Below are 18,099 nucleotides of genomic sequence, written 5' to 3'. Positions count from 1 at the left end.
CTACAATAACAGTGTGTCTTTAAAGGCAGCATGGGTTCACCTCCCACTCAAAGATGGCGAAAATGCAAGTCTGATGGGCCATTTCTCTATATGTGCAAAGCACAGACTTTTAAGTCAGTGGTTCTCAATTACAGTATTTTCTGTCATGTCCTCCCCCATGGAAGAGGAAAACATCTCGCGCCCCGACTCCCCCCCCCCCCCCCGCACAACTATAAATACTATCATTTGTCTATAAAATTGTTATAAGCACACCTTTGCATAACACTGTATCCTTATGAACGTATAAGAGAATAAGCCAAGTCACATTGAAGCCAAGCGCCACATACGCCTCGTCATATTTCCTCCCTGAGAATGCTCCCTGCGCAAACTCTGCCAATGAGAGCGCCACTGCTTCCTAACGTAGTGGGGGTGTAACTGCACATTATTTTAGGACAGTAAAAAAATAAAAAAGCATGTTCCCCGAGGTCAGGCGCGCCCCACTATTTGAGAAACACTGCTTTAAGTAGACCTCGGCCTCACAGTGCATCGGTGCAGGGTTCGATTGCGGCACCGGGCTTCCGGTGTGGAGTTTGCATGTCCTCCCGTGCCTGGGCGGGTTTTCTCCGGGTATTCAGGTTTCCTCCCATATTGCACCAGTTCAGGGTGTGCCCCGCCTACTGCCCGAAGAAGGCTGGGATGGGCTCCGGCACGCCCCGCGATCCTTGTGAAGATCAGCACATCAGAAAATGGATGGATGAATGATTAAAAAGGGTGATCATAAGTATTGTGGAGTACAAAGTCAACACCAGATACAATTTTAAAAACCGTTTTAACTCACTAACAACTATCAGATATACATCCACCCACAAATACAGATAAATCACATCACAACAAAATAACAAAAATATATAATAGTACTCCACTAGTGTGCATAGGGTGCAGTGTATCGGGCATGTTGTTTCTACGGTCAGATGCAGATAGTGTGCAAGGGGATCGGAAAAAGAATAACTCGGACACACATGTGCATTACATCATAAACTACAGCTACCAGGTGTAATATATGCGTACATATTACTATAATATAATACACTGTTGTTGTGTATTACATGCAAAGCTCATGTTTTCGGAAAGAGGTTCAGAACAAACTACAAAGAGGTACAAAGATCATATACAGTATCCATCACTAACTTTTTAAACAACATGAAGAATAGAAGTCCAAGATGGTGCCAGAGTAGGCAGCCGTCGGCAAGTGCTCTCATGAGCCTTGCTTTTTTGTTGTTGTTTTTGTGTTTGTTTTGTCACTTTGTGTTTGTTGTTGCGTCGTGTGGCCCGGATGTGGATTGTTTTTCAGCGTTTTTGGCCACGACATTCATCAAGGAGGAGACTCGGTGCTTGGTGGTTGCGCCTTCTCGGCAGCATGGGTATACCAGCACTGTTTTTGATTGGGAGGAATGTCGGTGCCATTTGACTGTCATTGCTGGACAGCTCTGGGGCGCCTGTGTTTTTTTGCGCCTGTAATGGGCAGCATTTTGCACAGCCCCGCTTTGTTCAGCGGAGAGATCGGTGCTGTTGCACAGTCTGCGGCCGGATGGATGCAAGGCTGAGGAGCCGACGAAGAGAAGAAAGGAGCGTCAGCGCAGAGCGCCGATGCGGCTGTGGAACTGGGAGTCACAGCTTGGAGTTGAAGCCGATTACGTGGGACAGGAGATGCGAGACAATCTCTTTTCGTCAATGGACGCTACTGCTTCGTGTTTGCTTTCAAAACCTAGCTTGTAGCAGACGTGTGCACATTTTTAGCATGACGTCTGTGATCCACTGGTAAAGGACACTTTGATCCTCTCCTCTTTCATCTATAACTGCTTCAGACAACAAAGTGTATGCAGAAAAGTGGTGAAGATTGCACGACTGTCTGTGTCCTATGTGTTGTGTTATTTTTGTTATTTTGACTTCAAAATGGTGCCGCGTGAGTGGCTGCCTTTCCAGCAGCTCCTATATTTTGTTGTTCTACTTCTTCCTTTCATAACTTTGCTGCTGTGAATTGGGAATTTCACCATTACGAGACTAATACAGAATTTCTTATCTTATCTTAACATTAGCATAAATGAGGTGAGGTGGTATGAAGAGTTTAAAACGGAGAACGGGGTGGTGGTATCCGTGGTGAACAGAGAGCGAAGATAGGCTGATGTTTTGCCAATGAGTGATTCATAGACAACGGCCAGTACATTTGTCTGCTTGAGTGAAAAGAGGGCCAATTCACCAAGGAGTCGTCGCTCAGTGGTACATTTGTACAGCTTACCACAAAAACAATTTCTTCAGCCCGAAGATTGAAATCCTCATTGAGTGCTGCTCGCCTCACCAGCACACTTGTGTTTCTTCACATTATCTCTACGAGAGAATCTTTTATCACAAACACGACAACCGAATGGTTTTTCACCGGTGTGTGTTCTGGCATGTCTTCCTAAATGTCCCTTCTGAGCAAATCTTTTACCACAAACCGAGCAGGAGAACTGCCTCTCCCCGGTGTGTATTCTCGTGTGCCTTACGGAATCTGCCTTCAGAGTGAATCTTTGACCGCAAACGGAGCAAGCAAAAGGTTTAGCTTCCGTGTGTGTTCCCATATGTCGAATTAAACGTTCCTTTGCGGAGAATCTTTGACCACAAACAGAGCAGACAAAAGATTTCTCTCCAGTGTGTATTTTTGTATGGTTAATTAAACTTGCCTTGACACAGAATCTCTGTCCACACACTGGGCAGGCAAAGGGTTTCTCTCCAGTGTGTGTTCGACTGTGTGTTCTTAAATGTCCCTTTTCAGAGAATCTTTTAGCGCACACGGAGCAAGAAAATGGTTTTTCCCCAGTGTGTGTTCTTTTGTGCCTGATTAAACTTATGCTGAAAGAGAATCTTTGGCCACAAACTGAGCAGACAAAAGGTTTCTCTCCCGTGTGTGTTCTTATGTGCCTTATCAGATCGGTCTTCATATGGAATCTTCTGCCGCAAACTGCGCAGGCAAATTTTTTCTCTCCGCTGTGTATTCTCATGTGTACTTTCAAAGTATACTTTGAAATATAGCTTTTGCCACACTCTGGGCATTTCCAGCACTTGTTGTCACTGTGACAGGTCATATCACCTCTAGCATGTTCATTTTCATCATTGTCATCATCAGTCTGAGGATTGTGCGACGTTGCATCATCACTATTTTGTGGCGGCGCTGAGAGGCAGTCTAATTGGGATCTTCCACAGTGATCTCCATCACTTTCTACAACATCATCATCATCTTCACTCTTGACAATGACAGTCAATGGGAATTGGGTGATATCAGCCTCTTGGTCTTCCTCTTTCATGAAGGAGGGCCCTGGCTCTTCTTCCCAATCCATTTGGGAAGTCCAAGACTCGTCCTCCTCTTTAATATCGGTTGTCTTGGGCTGCTCTTCCTCTTCAGGGTGGAAGCCTTCTTCTTCCTCTTTCTCCTCTTTGATGTGGAGGTGCTCTGGCCCCAGCAGCTCAGGACAAAGAGTTTCTTCACTGACATCTGAGGGACACAAGGAGACACACATGGTGTGGCCCAGTGACAGTAGAAATTGATCAGAAATGTTATTAGAAGAGCAGCAAATGACTGTTGCTGCAATGGGATACAAGCCAGTGCAAGCCGTGAGCCAGTCCCAAGCTCAGAAAAATGCACAGGGTTGCGTCACAAAGGACATATCGCATAAGTACGAGTCATGCAAAAGAAAGAGTTTGTTCGGAATGTCCTGGCTCTGGGGGTGAACTATCTTCAAGAGTTAAACAGTGCTTGAAGTTAATGTTGAACCACGTACACATTTCCGTCACTTGCCATCTCCCAAACAATTCCCTGATGAAAAACAAAACAATACCAAAATAAAACAGAATCAACACTACTTCACAAAAGTGTTCAGAAAGAACGTGAGTCTGTGGTTTCCTCTCGTGGTCATGATTAGGATCAACGTTTCTGAACATAAATGACATCGTGCAAAGTATTGAAATTCACATTATTTGCAGCGGACGCATACTGAATATTACATTTGCAATTATTCACTTCAGGAAGACTAGAAAGGGTTGAGAGGGAGGGGGGATTAAATCAAATTCCTGACATGAAACACACACGACTAAATCATCTGCATGTAGTTCTGTCTTGGCCAAAGCAAAACACGTTCTTAGCCAGCAAAACACGTTCTTAGCCAGTCATCAATACATGATCATTCTGTGGCTGTATCTTCGATAACAGGTCGCTTCAGAGATTAGAGACCACACCAAATATGCATTTTTACAGTCCACAACCCCAAAATACCAGTATCTGGTTGGCTTTCAAACTGTACAGAGCAAGGACTAATTTTGCTACAGGGTCACAGACCTGAAATATTTTTTGAAAGGGAATGAGGCTATCATAAAGGTAAAAAGTGAACAAACCCGCTCTGTATATCGGAACTGGAGGCCTCTTCAAAACAGCGTCCAGTCGTTGCAGCTCGTCGTCCTCTTTTGCTCCATTAAGTTCCCCCACGTACTCGGCCGTCATCCTCGCACACATTTTCACACGATAATCACAACAATTCACACTCACACTTGATCGTAAGCGATGTGTCAAATGCGTCTCTTCGTTAGCGGCTAACAAGCTAACAAGCTAGCCCGAGAAGCTCCACCACGCAACGAGACGAAAAATCCAGACACGGATAATTCTTAGATGATATTTTACTTCATTAAAATACTGCGTCGAGGCTTCAGTAGCTTGACGACTAATCCAGAGAGAGTTGTTTGATGAAGTGCCTGGATCACCACGTTTACGGATCTCCAGCAGAACTTGTACGGCACGTTCACTTGGACAAAAATATCCGCACGGCGAACGCAAAGAAACACGCTCAAACATCAAGGGTGGAACCTGAGGACTGGGAGAATTTCGTCATTGGCCACGCTATAGTTTTAACCGTCGTGCAAGTGTAATACATTTTGTAGGGCCACAATACATTTAAATACCGTGATTTATTGTATTGTTCATAGTTGTACTTATTTATGAAAGGTTAGGAGATGTATAATCCTTAACTCTCATCTGTTTCGAGTACTAAAACATCAGCATCGTTTATTCCTTGTGATGGATTCGTTTTTCAGATGCGGATAAATTGTGAGCAAAATAAAAAATACAACAGCAATGAGGAGGAAACATTATATAATCACGAAGTTCAATTCTTGTATTATACAGACATATTATTTTTTCTAAAAACGGCCTGATCTTTCTTTCGGTGGTAATATGGTCTTTGAACACCTTTCTTGTCCCCAAAATTATTATTGTCGTTTGTCTGTCGTTTGTCCCAGTGCCTTTGCCGTAAAACCTCTGAAACTGATTTATTTCTGTGTGCGGTTTACATGACCAGAATAGCCTTCCTAAATTGTTCGTCCGGAATTAGGAATGCACGTATTGAAGCCTCGACACAGTTAGTCCACCACCGCATAATTTGTAATCTTCGTGTCTGAATAAACTCGTGCACGTTAAATCTTCTCGAGCTATCTTAGCCTAGCTCGCTAGCTGCTAACAAGGGTTCGCCTTTGTCAACGCCACATGCCAAGTAGACATCAAATGTGTGTCAAGTTTTGTGGTTATCCTGTAAAAAATGTTTGTAAAAGACGTGAAATAAGAAAAGTACGAGATGGAACTTTGTGGAACAAGAGAGGAAAACGAGCGAGAAAGTGAACGCCCGGACGCTCTTTTCAAGCAGCCTCAAGATGTGATAAACAGAGCAGGTTTGTAAGCAGTACTTCTTACCTGGTTAAGCAACTAATTTCCAGATGTATATGTGTGCAAACCATGGTGTGTCTTAAGTATTTTCCTTCAAATGTCACGTTTCGGTGGGAAACATATCTAGCTATACATAACTATCTCTATATCCACCCATCCATCCATCGTTTTCTGATCCGCTTTATCCACACAAGGTCAGGGGGCGTGCTGGAGCCTATCCCAGATGTCTCCGGGCAGTAGGCGGGGGACACCCTGGACCGTTTGCCAGCCAATCTCAGGGCACACAGAGACAAACAACCAGTCACACTCACAATCACACCTTAGGACAATTTAGAGTGTCAAATAAACCTGCCATGCATGCTTTTGGAATGTGGGAGGAAACCAGAGCACCAAGAGAAAACGCACGCAGAGAACATGCAAACTCCACGCATGGAGGTCGCGGCTTGGAATCAAACCCTGGACCTCTGCTCTCTCTCTCTCTCTCTGTTTTAGATCTCTCTGCACTTCAAAACACAATATTAAAATGACAGCATGCGATTTGACTTAACCAGACCATGGGCATTTCTACTCTTGTGTCCTGCAGCCATATGTGAAAAATGTCATTGTCCTGAGCAACAGAGGCGAGAGTCACCTTACGATACAGAGAAAAAAGAGAAAGCTTGTCTGCACATTAAAGATGAAGAGGAGGAACCAGCACACCCTCACAATGAAGAAGAAGAAGAGGAGGACATCATGTCACAGTCTCTTGACAGGGAGGACAAACAGTCTAAAAGGCATATGACATGGCACACTGACAAGGCACACTGGAATTGCTTGCAGTGTGAGAAAACCTTTTGTTCAAAATGGGGTTTGAAAGTACACAGGAGAACACACACCGGAGAGAAACTTTTTGCTTGCTCCGTTTGTGAGAAACGGTTTACCCTGAAGACAGATTTAATCAGGCATACAAGAACACACACTGGGGGAAAACCTTTTGTCTGCTCAGTTTGTAGCAAAAGCTTCTCTGTCAAGAAAAGTTTAATCAGGCACACAAGAACACACACTGGGGAAAAGCCTTTTGCCTGCTCAGTTTGTGGTCAAAGATTTCCGGAGAAAGGAAATTTAACCAAACACATCATTACTCACACTGGAGATAAACCTTTTGCTTGCTCCGTTTGTGGTCAAAGATTCACTGAAAAGAGAAATTTAAGAGCACACACAAAAACCCACACTGGAGACAAACCCTTCGCTTGCTCAGTTTGTGGTAAAAGATTCACTCGGATGACAGATTTGATGAGGCACACAAGAACGCACACTGGCGAGAAACCGTTTTCATGCTCAGTTTGTAGTAAAAGCTTTTCCCTGAAAGGACATTTAAGAACACACACAAAGACACACACTAGAGAAAAACAGTTTGCCTGCTCAGTTTGCAGTAAAAGATTTGTTCTGAAGACAGATTTACTGAGGCACACAATAACCCACACTGGCGAGAAACCGTTTTTATGCACGGTTTGGGGTAAAAAATTCACTCAAAGATGCAGTTTGACAACGCACACAAGAACACACACTGGAGAGAAACCCTTTTTGTGCTCAATTTGTGGTCAAAGATTCACCATGAAGACCGATTTGGTAAGGCACACAAGAACGCACACTGGAGAAAAACCTTTTGCCTGCTCTGTTTGTGGTGCGAGATTTACGATGAAGACAGATTTAACGAGGCACACCAGAACCCACACTGGGGAGAAACCTTTTACATGTTCAGTTTGCACGAAAGGATTCACTCTGAGGACTGATCTATTAAGACACACAAGAACACATTCTGTGGATAAACCTTTTGCTTGCTCAGTTTGTAATGAGAGATTCACTCTGAAGAGGTATTTATTAAGGCACACAAAAACACATGCGAGGGAGTAACGTTTCACATGTTCGGTTTGCAATGAAAGATTTTGGGATCTTGTCAAGAGATACGTGTGTGCTGTGAAGGACAGTCGTCTGAAGGCGTTCTCTCTGTGATAAGCTGGAAAACTGGCTGCGTATGTGATTCAGAACGAAATAAAACTGATTGTGGTGATAATGTCAAGTCAAATCTATGACAAAAAGGAGTTTTTCATTGAGGAAAAGAAGCCAGGAAACGCTCCATTCATCTCTGATGCACAACTGATGCGCTGGTGAGCAATGTCTGCCATTAAGTGGCGAACACTATTATTTCAACTGAAGACTGCTCAGCTACAGTAAACCTTTTTCTTTCAAAAATTATTCAATGACAATCGGTCAGTCATGACGACGATAAACTGAGGCAGGAACTCAAGACCGAGATGAAAACGTGTCACTGCATTCTGCGGGTAGTTCAGTGCGTGGGTTGGGCCCTCGCGAAAATAGACAGTCGTTCACTTGTCGTGTCTATTTCATAGTAGAAGATATAGTTTATTCCTAATTCCCGTCGACATCAATTCATTGTTTTGCTCCTGCTAGTCTGTTGAAATACCTTTTCTTCCACCCAACCATCGTTTCCCTACCGCTTTTAGTGCGTTTGTCCAAGTTGATTTGCCGTACAACTTCTTTTTCTGTCGTTCAACTTCCGTATACGTCTCGGGTGACCAAACGCACGACACTAAATAACGCAACTGAATTTGCACCGAACTTACGGCAGCCTCGACATAGTATGCCCATCGCTACCTACCTGGAGTAAAATAACATGAATTAAATCTTCGTCTTCGATAAAACGTTTCACGTTTAGCGTTAACGCTTTTCTCACTAGCTTAGCTGTACTTGCTAACCGCTAACAAAGAGTCGCGCATATCGTCGACTGATCGCGAAGCAGAGCTCAGTGCGACTGTAAAGCGTTGTGATTATCGTTGGAAAATGTGTGCAGAAAGTGTGAAAGAAGAGTACGAAGAGGAACGCTGTAGAACAAAAGAGGAGAACGAGCGTCAACGACTGGACGCCGTTTTGAAGAAGCCTCACGATGTGTTACGCGGAGCAGGTCGGGTCCGTTTTGTTGACGACCTTGTTCACGAACTCGTTTCATTTCGTAACAACATAATTGTGCCTATTGCTCAATTCTCGAAAATCCGGGATGTGCTGAAGGCAAACAGCGTTTTCAGCTGTGGGAGTTCTCTTTTTACAAATAATAACTCCTGACATGCATTTACGTTCAGAGCTGTGAGGTGGATGTGATACTTTTACAGGTTTACGTAAATGTTCAAATCTGATGGTGTCCCTTCATGACGATGTGCACCCCAGAGAATCCAGGTTGATATTATTTGATTCAGTTTGATTCATTATTCAGTTTTATTCCAGGCGAGGCGATTGACAACAAATTTTTATTTGCAATGCCAACTTGGCCTAGACAGCAGAGTAAGCAAAGCAAAAACCAAGAACAAATACAAATAAAATACTGTACAGTACCACAAACGAGGCAAATGTGGTTACACTAATGTCTTGTAATACTCTGTTACAGTGGTAAAAGAACATATTACTCTTGCAAATGAGAATCTGTTTTCAAATGCCTTACTTGGGTAAATAAATGGTTAATAAAAACAAAACAAAAAATGCTTACATTAATTTTATTTTGCACAGTGTCTTTTCCTAATCTCACACAGCTGTTTGCACAAGCTTCAACCTTTTAAAAAATGCCTGATGCCTGGGATGAGTGCAATCTGTTGACAAGTATTTTTGTATTTATAGTGACATAGGATTCGTAGTGCAACTTTACATCGTGCAGTGCATAGTTTTGGGTTCTATTTTAAAATGCACTCAATCATGGTTTATAATACTGTATGGGCAGCTGCTTGCCAGTGTGATAAACTGCGATTTTCATATGGTCTGATTAATCGACTAATTGCAAACATAATCGGTGATTAGTGTACCATCACAATAATTGTTTATGGCAGCCAACTACCCTCATCCTGTCCCCAGCGTGCTGCCCTGCCAACGCTCAAACACATCCCGTTGCATTGTAAGAACATGTGTTTGGCTTCTTGTTTTTCCAGACACCAGTGAAGATCTTCATCCAGAGATGCAGGAGCCAGAGTTCTCCTCCGTTAAAGAGGAGGAGGAGGAGGATGGACCCTCCCACATCAAAAATGAAGAGGCGCCAGAGCCACGCCAAATTAAAAAGGAAGAGGAGCAACAGTGTCGTCACTCAAAAGAGGGGACCAAACACGTGAAAGAGGAAGAGGAGCCAGAGCTCCCTCTTATTAAAGAGGAAGAGCTGGAGTTAGATATTACGGAGTTTCCATCCACAGTTATTGTGAAGTGTGAAGATGATGATGACGACGACGATGGAGAAGGTGATCGAGAAGACTATGGAGGATTCCAACAAGACGGCCTCTTGGCTCCGCTGTCACACTCTCCTGACACTGACCATGGCACTGATGAACACGCAGGAGGTCATGTGACAGGTCACACTGATAACCAACACGTGAAATGCTCTCAATGCGACAAAACCTTTTTCAACAAGTCCGCGTTGAGACAACACACCAGAACGCACAATCGAGACAAGTCTTTTGCCTGCTCAGTTTGTGGCAAAAGATTTACTCATAAGGGACATTTGAACATCCACATGCGGATGCACACGAAAGAGAAGCCTTTTTCCTGCTCACTTTGTGGCCTGAAAGTGACTCATAAGAGTACCTTAACGTATCACATGACAATTCACACCGGAGAGAAACCTTTTGTCTGCTCGGTCTGCAACTTAAGTTTTGGAAGACGTTCGTATTTGATCAAACACACACGAACACACACTGGGGAGAAACCCTTTTCCTGTTCAGTTTGTGATAAAAGATTCTGTATCAAGGCAGATTTAAAAAAACACACACGCACACACACTGGCGAAAAACCCTTTGCCTGTACAGTTTGCGGTAAAAGTTTCTCCTTAAAGGGGAGTTTAAGAACACACACACGGACACACACTGGGGAGAAGCCATTTGTCTGCTCAGTTTGTGGTAAAAGTTTCACTGTGAGAACGTGTTTAATAAGGCATACTCGGACGCACGATGGGGAGAAACCTTTTGCCTGTTCAGTTTGTGGTAAACGATTCCACGTGAAGACATGTTTGACAAGGCACACACGAACACACACCGGCGAGAAACCTTTTGCTTGCGCGGTCTGTGGCTTAACCTTCATTGATCGCACAGGATTGGTTCGACACACGAGAACGCACACTGGGGAGAAACTGTTTTCATGCTCCGTTTGTGGTAAAAAGTTCACGCAAAGGTGCATATTGGAGAAACACATGAGAATACACACTGGTGAAAAACCATTCAGTTGTAGCCTGTGTGAAAAGAGATTCACTCGTAAGGATCGCGTTAAGAGACACAAGTGTGCCGGTCAAGATAGCAGTGGGAAATGAAGCTTTGCAAAAAATCTCAAGAAACTTTCACTTTGAGCTGAGATGGAAACGCGTATGCGTGATCTATGCAAAGTACGGATCTTGAAGCAGCTCATGTTCCATTTCTGACTACCTTCTTGCCATGGGTATTGCCAGGCCTAGGAGAGAGAGTGGGAGGCGCTTAAGAGGGTGGTCACATGATGCTCGGGGAAGCTCCGCAGTAGGTTAAGATTACACGTGACAATGACTGCTTCAGAATACTTTGGTGGTCTTGAGATTTTATTTTATTTTTTTAACCCAGTATCGATTCATGACACCATGTTCCTGACTGAGCAAAGCAGCCCCATTTGGTGCAGTGTTATCTTTGTACACTGCAAAGGCAAGTTTGATGGTAGCCTTTTGTTTAAAATAAACAAAACAAAAATAAGGACTCTGAAGTGAGTGCATTTGCAAGAAATGTATTTTGACAAGCCACAACGCTTGTGGGGCAATGCTTTGTGACGATTGTCTGCAGCACTGAGCTCTACTGGATGTTGTCTGCAGTCTAATGAACAGTGAGAAAATGAGGCCAAGAATGTCCCTACCCCCCGACAAGCTCCCGGGATACGTGTTTTTAGGTTTTGCCGTATGCTCTTTTTGTTCTATAAAGTGGCAATTCTTTGAAGGTTTATAACTGCTCTGACTACTGTGCTCACATCTGTGCATTTTCTGTTAGCATGACTCTACGCACAGTGGACTTTAGTTAGATGAAGATAAATGGATTAGCTGAGGATTTTGGTGTTTACACATGCAATATTTAATTCTGTTCTGTTTTCTATGTGAATTCTGCAGTAAACGTCAACCGGGAGTGACAAATAAACAGCTTGAAACAAGGACGCCTTGCGTTTTCTTTGGAGAACTGTCAGCGAGCGAGTGAGTTGAGGAATACTTTATCACATCGTCTTTCATAAGTTCAAATGTGTGTTGCTTGGTGTGTTTCCAGCCATTAAAAAAATGGTTTTGGAGTGTAGGTAGGTGTTGGAACCCATCGCACGCTATAAATAAGCATTCCACCAAAAAGCCAAATGGAGTCACTTTCTTTGGTTATTTGAGAGTCACAATTTCAGTTTGTTGGTGTCCGACAGGGACGGCACGGTGGCCGCTTGGTTAACGTGTTAGCCTCACAGTGCAAAGGTGTGGGGTTCGATTCCTGTGTGGAGTTTGCAATTTCTCCCCGTGCCTGGGTGGGTTTTCTCTGGGTACTCTGCTTTCCTCCCACATTCCAAAAACATGCATGGCAGATGAATGGAACACTTCACATTGTCCCTTGTTGGGATTGTGAGCGCGAATGGTTGTTCTTCTCTGTGTGCCCGGCGATTGGCTGGCAACCAGTTCAGGGGTTGCCCCGCCCTCTTACTGCCCAAAGATGGCTGGGATGGGCTCCGGCACGCCCCGCGACCCTTGTGAGGAGAATCGGATCAGAAAATAGATGCATGGCTGTCATTTGCATTTGTTGTGACACTTGTTGAGTCAGAGTCCGCTTGTGCGTGCTTACGGTTGCGGTATAGAAAGTCTCTGTCAGAGAGACAAGGAACAATTTGCACAACTTCAGTCTATCGCGTCGATAATTTCGGGCAACGGTGTCAAACTCAGGTCCTGGAGGGCTGCTGTCCTGCATGTTTTCCAAGTCTCCCTGTTGCAACACACCTGGACAATTTAGTGTGTTCAATCAGCCTGCCATGCATGTTTTTGGAGCGTGGGAGGAAAGCAGAGTACCCAGAGAAAACCCATCCAGGCACAGGGAGAAATTGCAAACTCCACACAGGGAGGCCGGAGCTGCAATTGAATCCGGTACCTCTGCACTGTGAAGTCGACGTGCTAACCACTGGACTACCGGGCCGCCCCCTCATATAAAAATGAAAAGGAAAATAAAAATAAAAAGAACATAACATTGCAGTCTAAAAAGCGGAGGCATTACCGAGCTCAATTTTCTTTCTGCATATTGTTCCTCTTCTGACCTTTTGTAGACAATCCAGCCAAGAAACAGAAAGTACAGTACCCGTCTGTGGCGTGTTCCATCACACGAGAATTTACTTGGAGGACTTTCGTTACACAAAACAGTATGGTTCGGTTGATCATTTTGGTTTTCGTAGATTAAATGTTTGTCTTTTGTCTTGTGTGTCAGTATTCAAGTAAAGTTCACCTTCGAGTGCTAAATAAACATCAATCATGACAAAGATGGGCAAGGACAGTTGTTGATTATTAGGAGAAAATAAGTAAAAGTGTGTACTGTTTTTTTTTATTGCAATAAAATACATTTTTACATCATTCATATTTCATTCCACAGTCGCGCGCGCACACTCACACGCACGCGCGCGCACACACGCACGCGCGCACACACACACACACGCACGCGTGCACACACACACAAACACACACACAACTCCAAAGTAAATGATAACATGTATCGCCAAATATTGTTTATAAAAGTCCATGCAAAGTACAGGGCACAACTATCCTCCCTTGGGAAATGAACGGTTCGCAGAAACTGCCAAAAAAAAACAACAAAACAAAACATTAAATTGACATTCAAGCCCATCTTGGCAGTATGTTAACTTTTGTAAAAACTCAAACACTGCAGACGGGGATACAATACACCATGGGTCTTTTGTCATTGATTAATTTATTGATTTGGCATCTTAACATCACCAAAATACGCTGTCATACTTGATCCAGGATCACAAACACTTTCCAGCTCACCGTGAATACTCAGTTTTTTCAGCCTATGTATAGCTTCATTGATCACTACTGTTGTCACCAGTACACTTGTGCCTTGTAACGTAAGCCTTACTTAAGAAACGTTTTTCACAGATGCTGCAGCTGAAGGGTTTTTCCCCAGTGTGCTTTCGTGTGTGCGTTGTTAAATTTGCCTTTGTCGACATTCTTTGACCACAAACCGAGCAAGCAAAAGGTTTCTCGCCAGTATGTGTTCTGGCGTGTCTTGTTAAGTTTCCCCTGACAGAGAATCTTTTACCGCAAACCAAGCAGGCAAATGTTTTTTGCCCCGTGTGCGTTCTCGTGTGTGTAATTAAACTGGTCTGTAAAGTGAATCTTTCATCGCAAAATGAGCAGGCAAAAGGTTTCTCTTCTGTGTGTGTTCTTGCATGTCTCGTTAAGTTTGGCTTTGTAGAGAAACTTTGATCACAAACTGAGCAGACAAAAGGTTTCTCTCCAGTATGTGTTCTTGTGTGACGTCTTAAGTTTCCCCTTACAGAGAATCTTTGACCACAAAGCAAGCAGGCAAACGGTTTTTCTCCAGTGTGTGTTCTTGTGTGCGTAGTTAAATTTGACTTCTGAGTAAATTGTTTACCACAAACTGAGCAGACAAATGGTTTCTCCTCTGTGTGAGTTCGTGTGTGTTTTTTTAAATTTGTCTTTTGAGTAAATCTTTTACCACAAAAAGAACACTCAAAAGGTTTCTCCTCGGTGTGTGTTCTTGTGTGTATTTTTAGGTTTTCCCTAAAAGAGAATCGTTGAGCACAAACGGAGCAGGCAAAAGGTTTCTCTCCAGTGTGTATTCTCATATGTTCTTTCAAAACACGCTTGGTGCTTAATGTTTTTCCACACTCTGAACATTTCCAGTGTTTTTTCTCAGTGTGACATGTCACATCGTCTTTTATGTATTCATCCTCCTCATCCTCATCCTCCTCATTATTATCATCTCCAGCTTCATAGTCATCATCATTGTCGTCGTCATCGTCGTCACCATCAGGAGCGTGTGACGACATGTCGTCACTGTCTGATAGTGGAGCAAAAAGGCTGTCAGCTTGTGAGCCTCTACAGTGGTCGCCATGACCTCCTGTTGTCATGCGGTGCCTTTGGCTGCTCCTTCGAAGCTCTGCCCCTCCGTTCTTCTCACTTTGACCTTCATCATCATCATCACTTTCCAAATAGACAACAGTCAATGGCAAATCGGTGATGTCTTCTTCTTTGATGCGGGGGCTCTCTGGTTCGTCTTCCTCATCTTCTATATTGTAGTGGAGCTGATCTTCTTCCTCCTCCTCCTCTTCCTCCTCCTCTTCCTCTTTAACACAGAGTGGCTCTTCCTCCTCTTCCTCTTTAACGTGGAGGTCCTCTGGTTCATGTTGATCCGGGCAAAGATCTTCAAAAACGGTGGCTGGATGCAAGAAGACAAAACACGTGGCTTGGTGAAGTCAAATCTCATCCTTTGACTTTGATATTGTGTATTGTTGTTGATTTGGTTTGGTTTTTTTATTGAACATAAAACATATACAGTAATAATTTGACAGAAAATAAGGTAAATAAAATAGTCAAAAAGAAAGAAATCAGTCTTCATTCAACACAGTTATGTTCAAGGGAGTAGGAAGAAGTAAAAAACGTATCTAGTCCTACCCCGTTATGTTCATTTGTTCATTCGGTGGTACCTTGACTGACAGGCTTAATTTGGTCTCTGACCGAGTTTGTAACTCAAATCCCCCTCACATGAAATCAATTTGTCAATGTTCCCCATTGAAATGCCATTTATCTGATACAAAAAAAAGTTTTTACTGATTAGAAAAAGCACTTTAAAAAAAAAATCTGAAATGACCTGGAACTACATTTTATGTCTAGAAAACCTACTACTGTAAACCTGAGTGTAAATATCACAAAAATGTCCTTTGATTTTGTCTTTAACTTAACATGAGTCCTTGTGGTCGAAATGAAATGTGAGTTTAAATGTACGAATTTCAGTATTAGCCAGAAGAACGTTCAACCAGTTGTGACCCTTTTAATGGGTGTTGCACAGAATTGACTTCGTCTAACAGTGAGTTTTAAAAAAAGACAATAAGTGCGAGATGACATTGCTCCTTGGTCATGTGTTTGCCTATTTGACTTTTAACTCAATGGGCTCCCAGTCTTTTGTCATTTAATTCAGCCGGAAATGCAATGCTAGTTAAGTACTGTTTTCCTTTTTGGGCTCATATATGAAAAAATACATACTTGTATATTAGTACATGAAAAACAAAAATAGGTTTAATGCTGCTCAACAGGAATTCAAGCCACAAATCCACTATAGACTATAGAATTTGGCAACTTGGCAAACAAGGCATTCGAGCTTTATTTGATTCGGGTTGCGATGAATCTTAACATTAAAAGCAACATTATGCACTACAGTTATTGTAATTCAAATTCTGTGGACTGTTATACAGTTATATTTGTGGATGGATGTTTTAAAAATGTTTTTAAAATCATATTTTTGTTGAATGTTTACCACACTTGCGGACGTTGTATCGGTCTGCCGTGGTGAAGAAGGAGCTGAGCCAAAAGGCGAAGCTCTCAATTTACCGGTCGATCTACGTTCCAACCCTCATCTATGGTCACGAGCAATGGGTCGTGACCGAAAGAACGAGATCCCGGATGCAAGCGGCCGAAATGAGTTTTCTCCGCAGGGTGTCCGGGCTCTCCCTTAGAGATAAGGTGAGAAGCTCGGCCATCCGGGAGGGGCTCAGAGTCGAGCCGCTTCTCCTCCACATCGAGAGGAGCCAGATGAGGTGGCTCGGGCATCTGATTCGGATGCCTCCTGAACACCTCCCTGGTGAGGTGTTCTGGGCATGTCCCACCGGGAGGAGACCCCGAGGAAGACCCAGGACACGCTGGAGAGACTATGTCACCCAGCTGGCCTGGGAATGCCTCGGGATCCCCCGGGGAGAGCTGGAAGAAGTAGCTAGGGAGAGGGAAGTCTGGGCTTCCCTGCTAAAGCTGCTGCCCCCGCGACCCGGCCCCGGATGAGCGGTAGAAGATGGATGGATGGATGGATGGTTTACAATACTGTACTTACATTATGTTTTTTATCTTGCACAAAATACACATTATTTAAAGAAAAACAAAAACAAAATTAACCGTTAAAAAAATCACACCAATAAAAACTGAAAGCTTATTAATACTATAATTTTAAAAAAAATGAAACGAACTACGAGCAGCTATGAAGGGCTCTCGTAACTCTGGCGCATAGGACAAAGCATGACAGTATGACGTCAAAGACTTTTTGTAGGTCCTGGGTATTTCCATATGCCTCCCGATTTTCGTAGATCTATGACGTGTGAAGTGAGCACAACTGAGCCATTTTGATGAAACCGAAAAATAAACATCTTGGCAGGCCCGATGTAACAATGATGACGTTCAGACATTAATATTAAAATAAAAATAATGGGGCTCTAGTCCAGCCCCGCTCAGGACTCAACTCGACTTGTTCTTGGGAGAGTAACTGGGACTCAGTATGACTTGCAGATATGCGATTAACCCCGCCTCCGCACAGATACAAAGTTTTATAAAGTTTTCACATTTCTGGATCGTCTTAACAGTTCCAATATATTGTTGAACGACATTTGTGAATATGCCATTTAGTAGAAAGAAGATGAATTGAACTAACCTGCTCTGTGGAGCACATCTCGAGGCTGCTGGAAAACAGAGTGCACTTGGAAGCGTCGTGGCTCGTTTTCCTCGGCCGTTGCAAAAACTTCCTCTTTGTAGTCCGCAGTCTTTCTTGTACACATTTCCACACGATATCACAACGCCTTACACTCCCACTTGAGCTCCGATTAGCAAGGCGATGCTAACAAACACGTCTCTTTGTTAGCTGCTAGCAAGCTAAACTAGCTCGAGAGACTCCGAGAGAAGAGATTCACCGGGCTCTAAGATTCAACAATTTAAGTCTCGTCGCGATGAACGTCCTGTGTTGAGACTTCAGTGCATTCACTACTTATTCAGAGTTGGTAAATCAAGCTCGTGTAGTTTTACATTTAAAAACAAACAAAACAAACGCTCATGGTTTAACGATAGTAGTACAGCAACCGCACTTGGACAGATGTCCCAGAATTCTTTGCGCGTATTGACGACGCGAAGCCGGTAGGAACTCAACTAACACAATGTAAATTGCTTTGTATTTGTACCTATTTGAACGTCATCCAACGTTAAAACACGTCGAACCTATGTGGGGCCCCCAAACCCTTAATGATGTTGAAAATAATCGACGCTAATGGGCCTAATGCAAAATGTGGATGTTTTCACTCCGACTGCGGTTGGAGGG

General features: G+C 43.3%; 3 protein-coding genes and 1 pseudogene across 5 annotated transcripts; 2 read left to right on the top strand and 2 right to left on the bottom strand.

Annotated features, from left to right (window-relative positions):
• Positions 1–791: 791 nt before the first annotated feature.
• On the bottom strand, positions 792–4,890 carry LOC147208086 (uncharacterized). The gene is made up of 2 exons (XM_086107885.1): positions 4,405–4,890; positions 792–3,508 (listed from the first exon to the last, which is right to left on the bottom strand). Exons 1-2 carry the CDS (start codon positions 4,520–4,522, stop codon positions 2,313–2,315), a joined length of 1,314 nt encoding a protein of 437 aa, XP_085964011.1. The 5' UTR covers positions 4,523–4,890; the 3' UTR covers positions 792–2,312.
• A 434-nt stretch (positions 4,891–5,324) lies between these two features.
• On the top strand, positions 5,325–7,785 carry LOC147208085 (uncharacterized). 2 transcript variants are annotated; one of them, XR_015100544.1, is made up of 2 exons: positions 5,325–5,727; positions 5,917–6,289. XR_015100544.1 is itself a non-coding variant. In XM_086107881.1 (2 exons), the coding sequence occupies exons 1-2, from the start codon at positions 5,634–5,636 to the stop codon at positions 7,613–7,615; spliced, it is 1,404 nt and encodes a 467-aa protein (XP_085964007.1). In that variant the 5' UTR covers positions 5,325–5,633; the 3' UTR covers positions 7,616–7,785. The 2 variants fall into 2 exon arrangements, 1 of the variants encoding a protein (XP_085964007.1); XM_086107881.1 differs by lacking the exon at positions 5,917–6,289 and adding an exon at positions 6,306–7,785.
• Positions 7,786–8,271: 486 nt separating this feature from the next.
• Positions 8,272–12,759, top strand: LOC147208084 (uncharacterized). Its single transcript, XM_086107876.1, has 2 exons — positions 8,272–8,684; positions 9,694–12,759. The coding sequence occupies exons 1-2, from the start codon at positions 8,564–8,566 to the stop codon at positions 11,052–11,054; spliced, it is 1,482 nt and encodes a 493-aa protein (XP_085964002.1). The 5' UTR covers positions 8,272–8,563; the 3' UTR covers positions 11,055–12,759.
• A 1,237-nt stretch (positions 12,760–13,996) lies between these two features.
• Positions 13,997–17,878, bottom strand: LOC147208083 (uncharacterized; annotated as a pseudogene). Its single transcript, XR_015100546.1, has 2 exons — positions 17,443–17,878; positions 13,997–15,189 (listed from the first exon to the last, which is right to left on the bottom strand). The product of XR_015100546.1 is annotated as an uncharacterized LOC147208083 (transcript).
• Between the last annotated feature and the right edge of the window lie 221 nt (positions 17,879–18,099).

This window comes from Hippocampus guttulatus, chromosome 3 (assembly GCF_054856545.1).
Source record: "Hippocampus guttulatus isolate MCC_2025c chromosome 3, RoL_Hgut_1.0, whole genome shotgun sequence".
NCBI classification, from domain to species: domain Eukaryota; kingdom Metazoa; phylum Chordata; class Actinopteri; order Syngnathiformes; family Syngnathidae; genus Hippocampus; species Hippocampus guttulatus.
The sequence above is the reverse complement of the archived record's forward strand: the minus strand, read 5'-3'. Positions and strand labels throughout refer to the sequence as shown.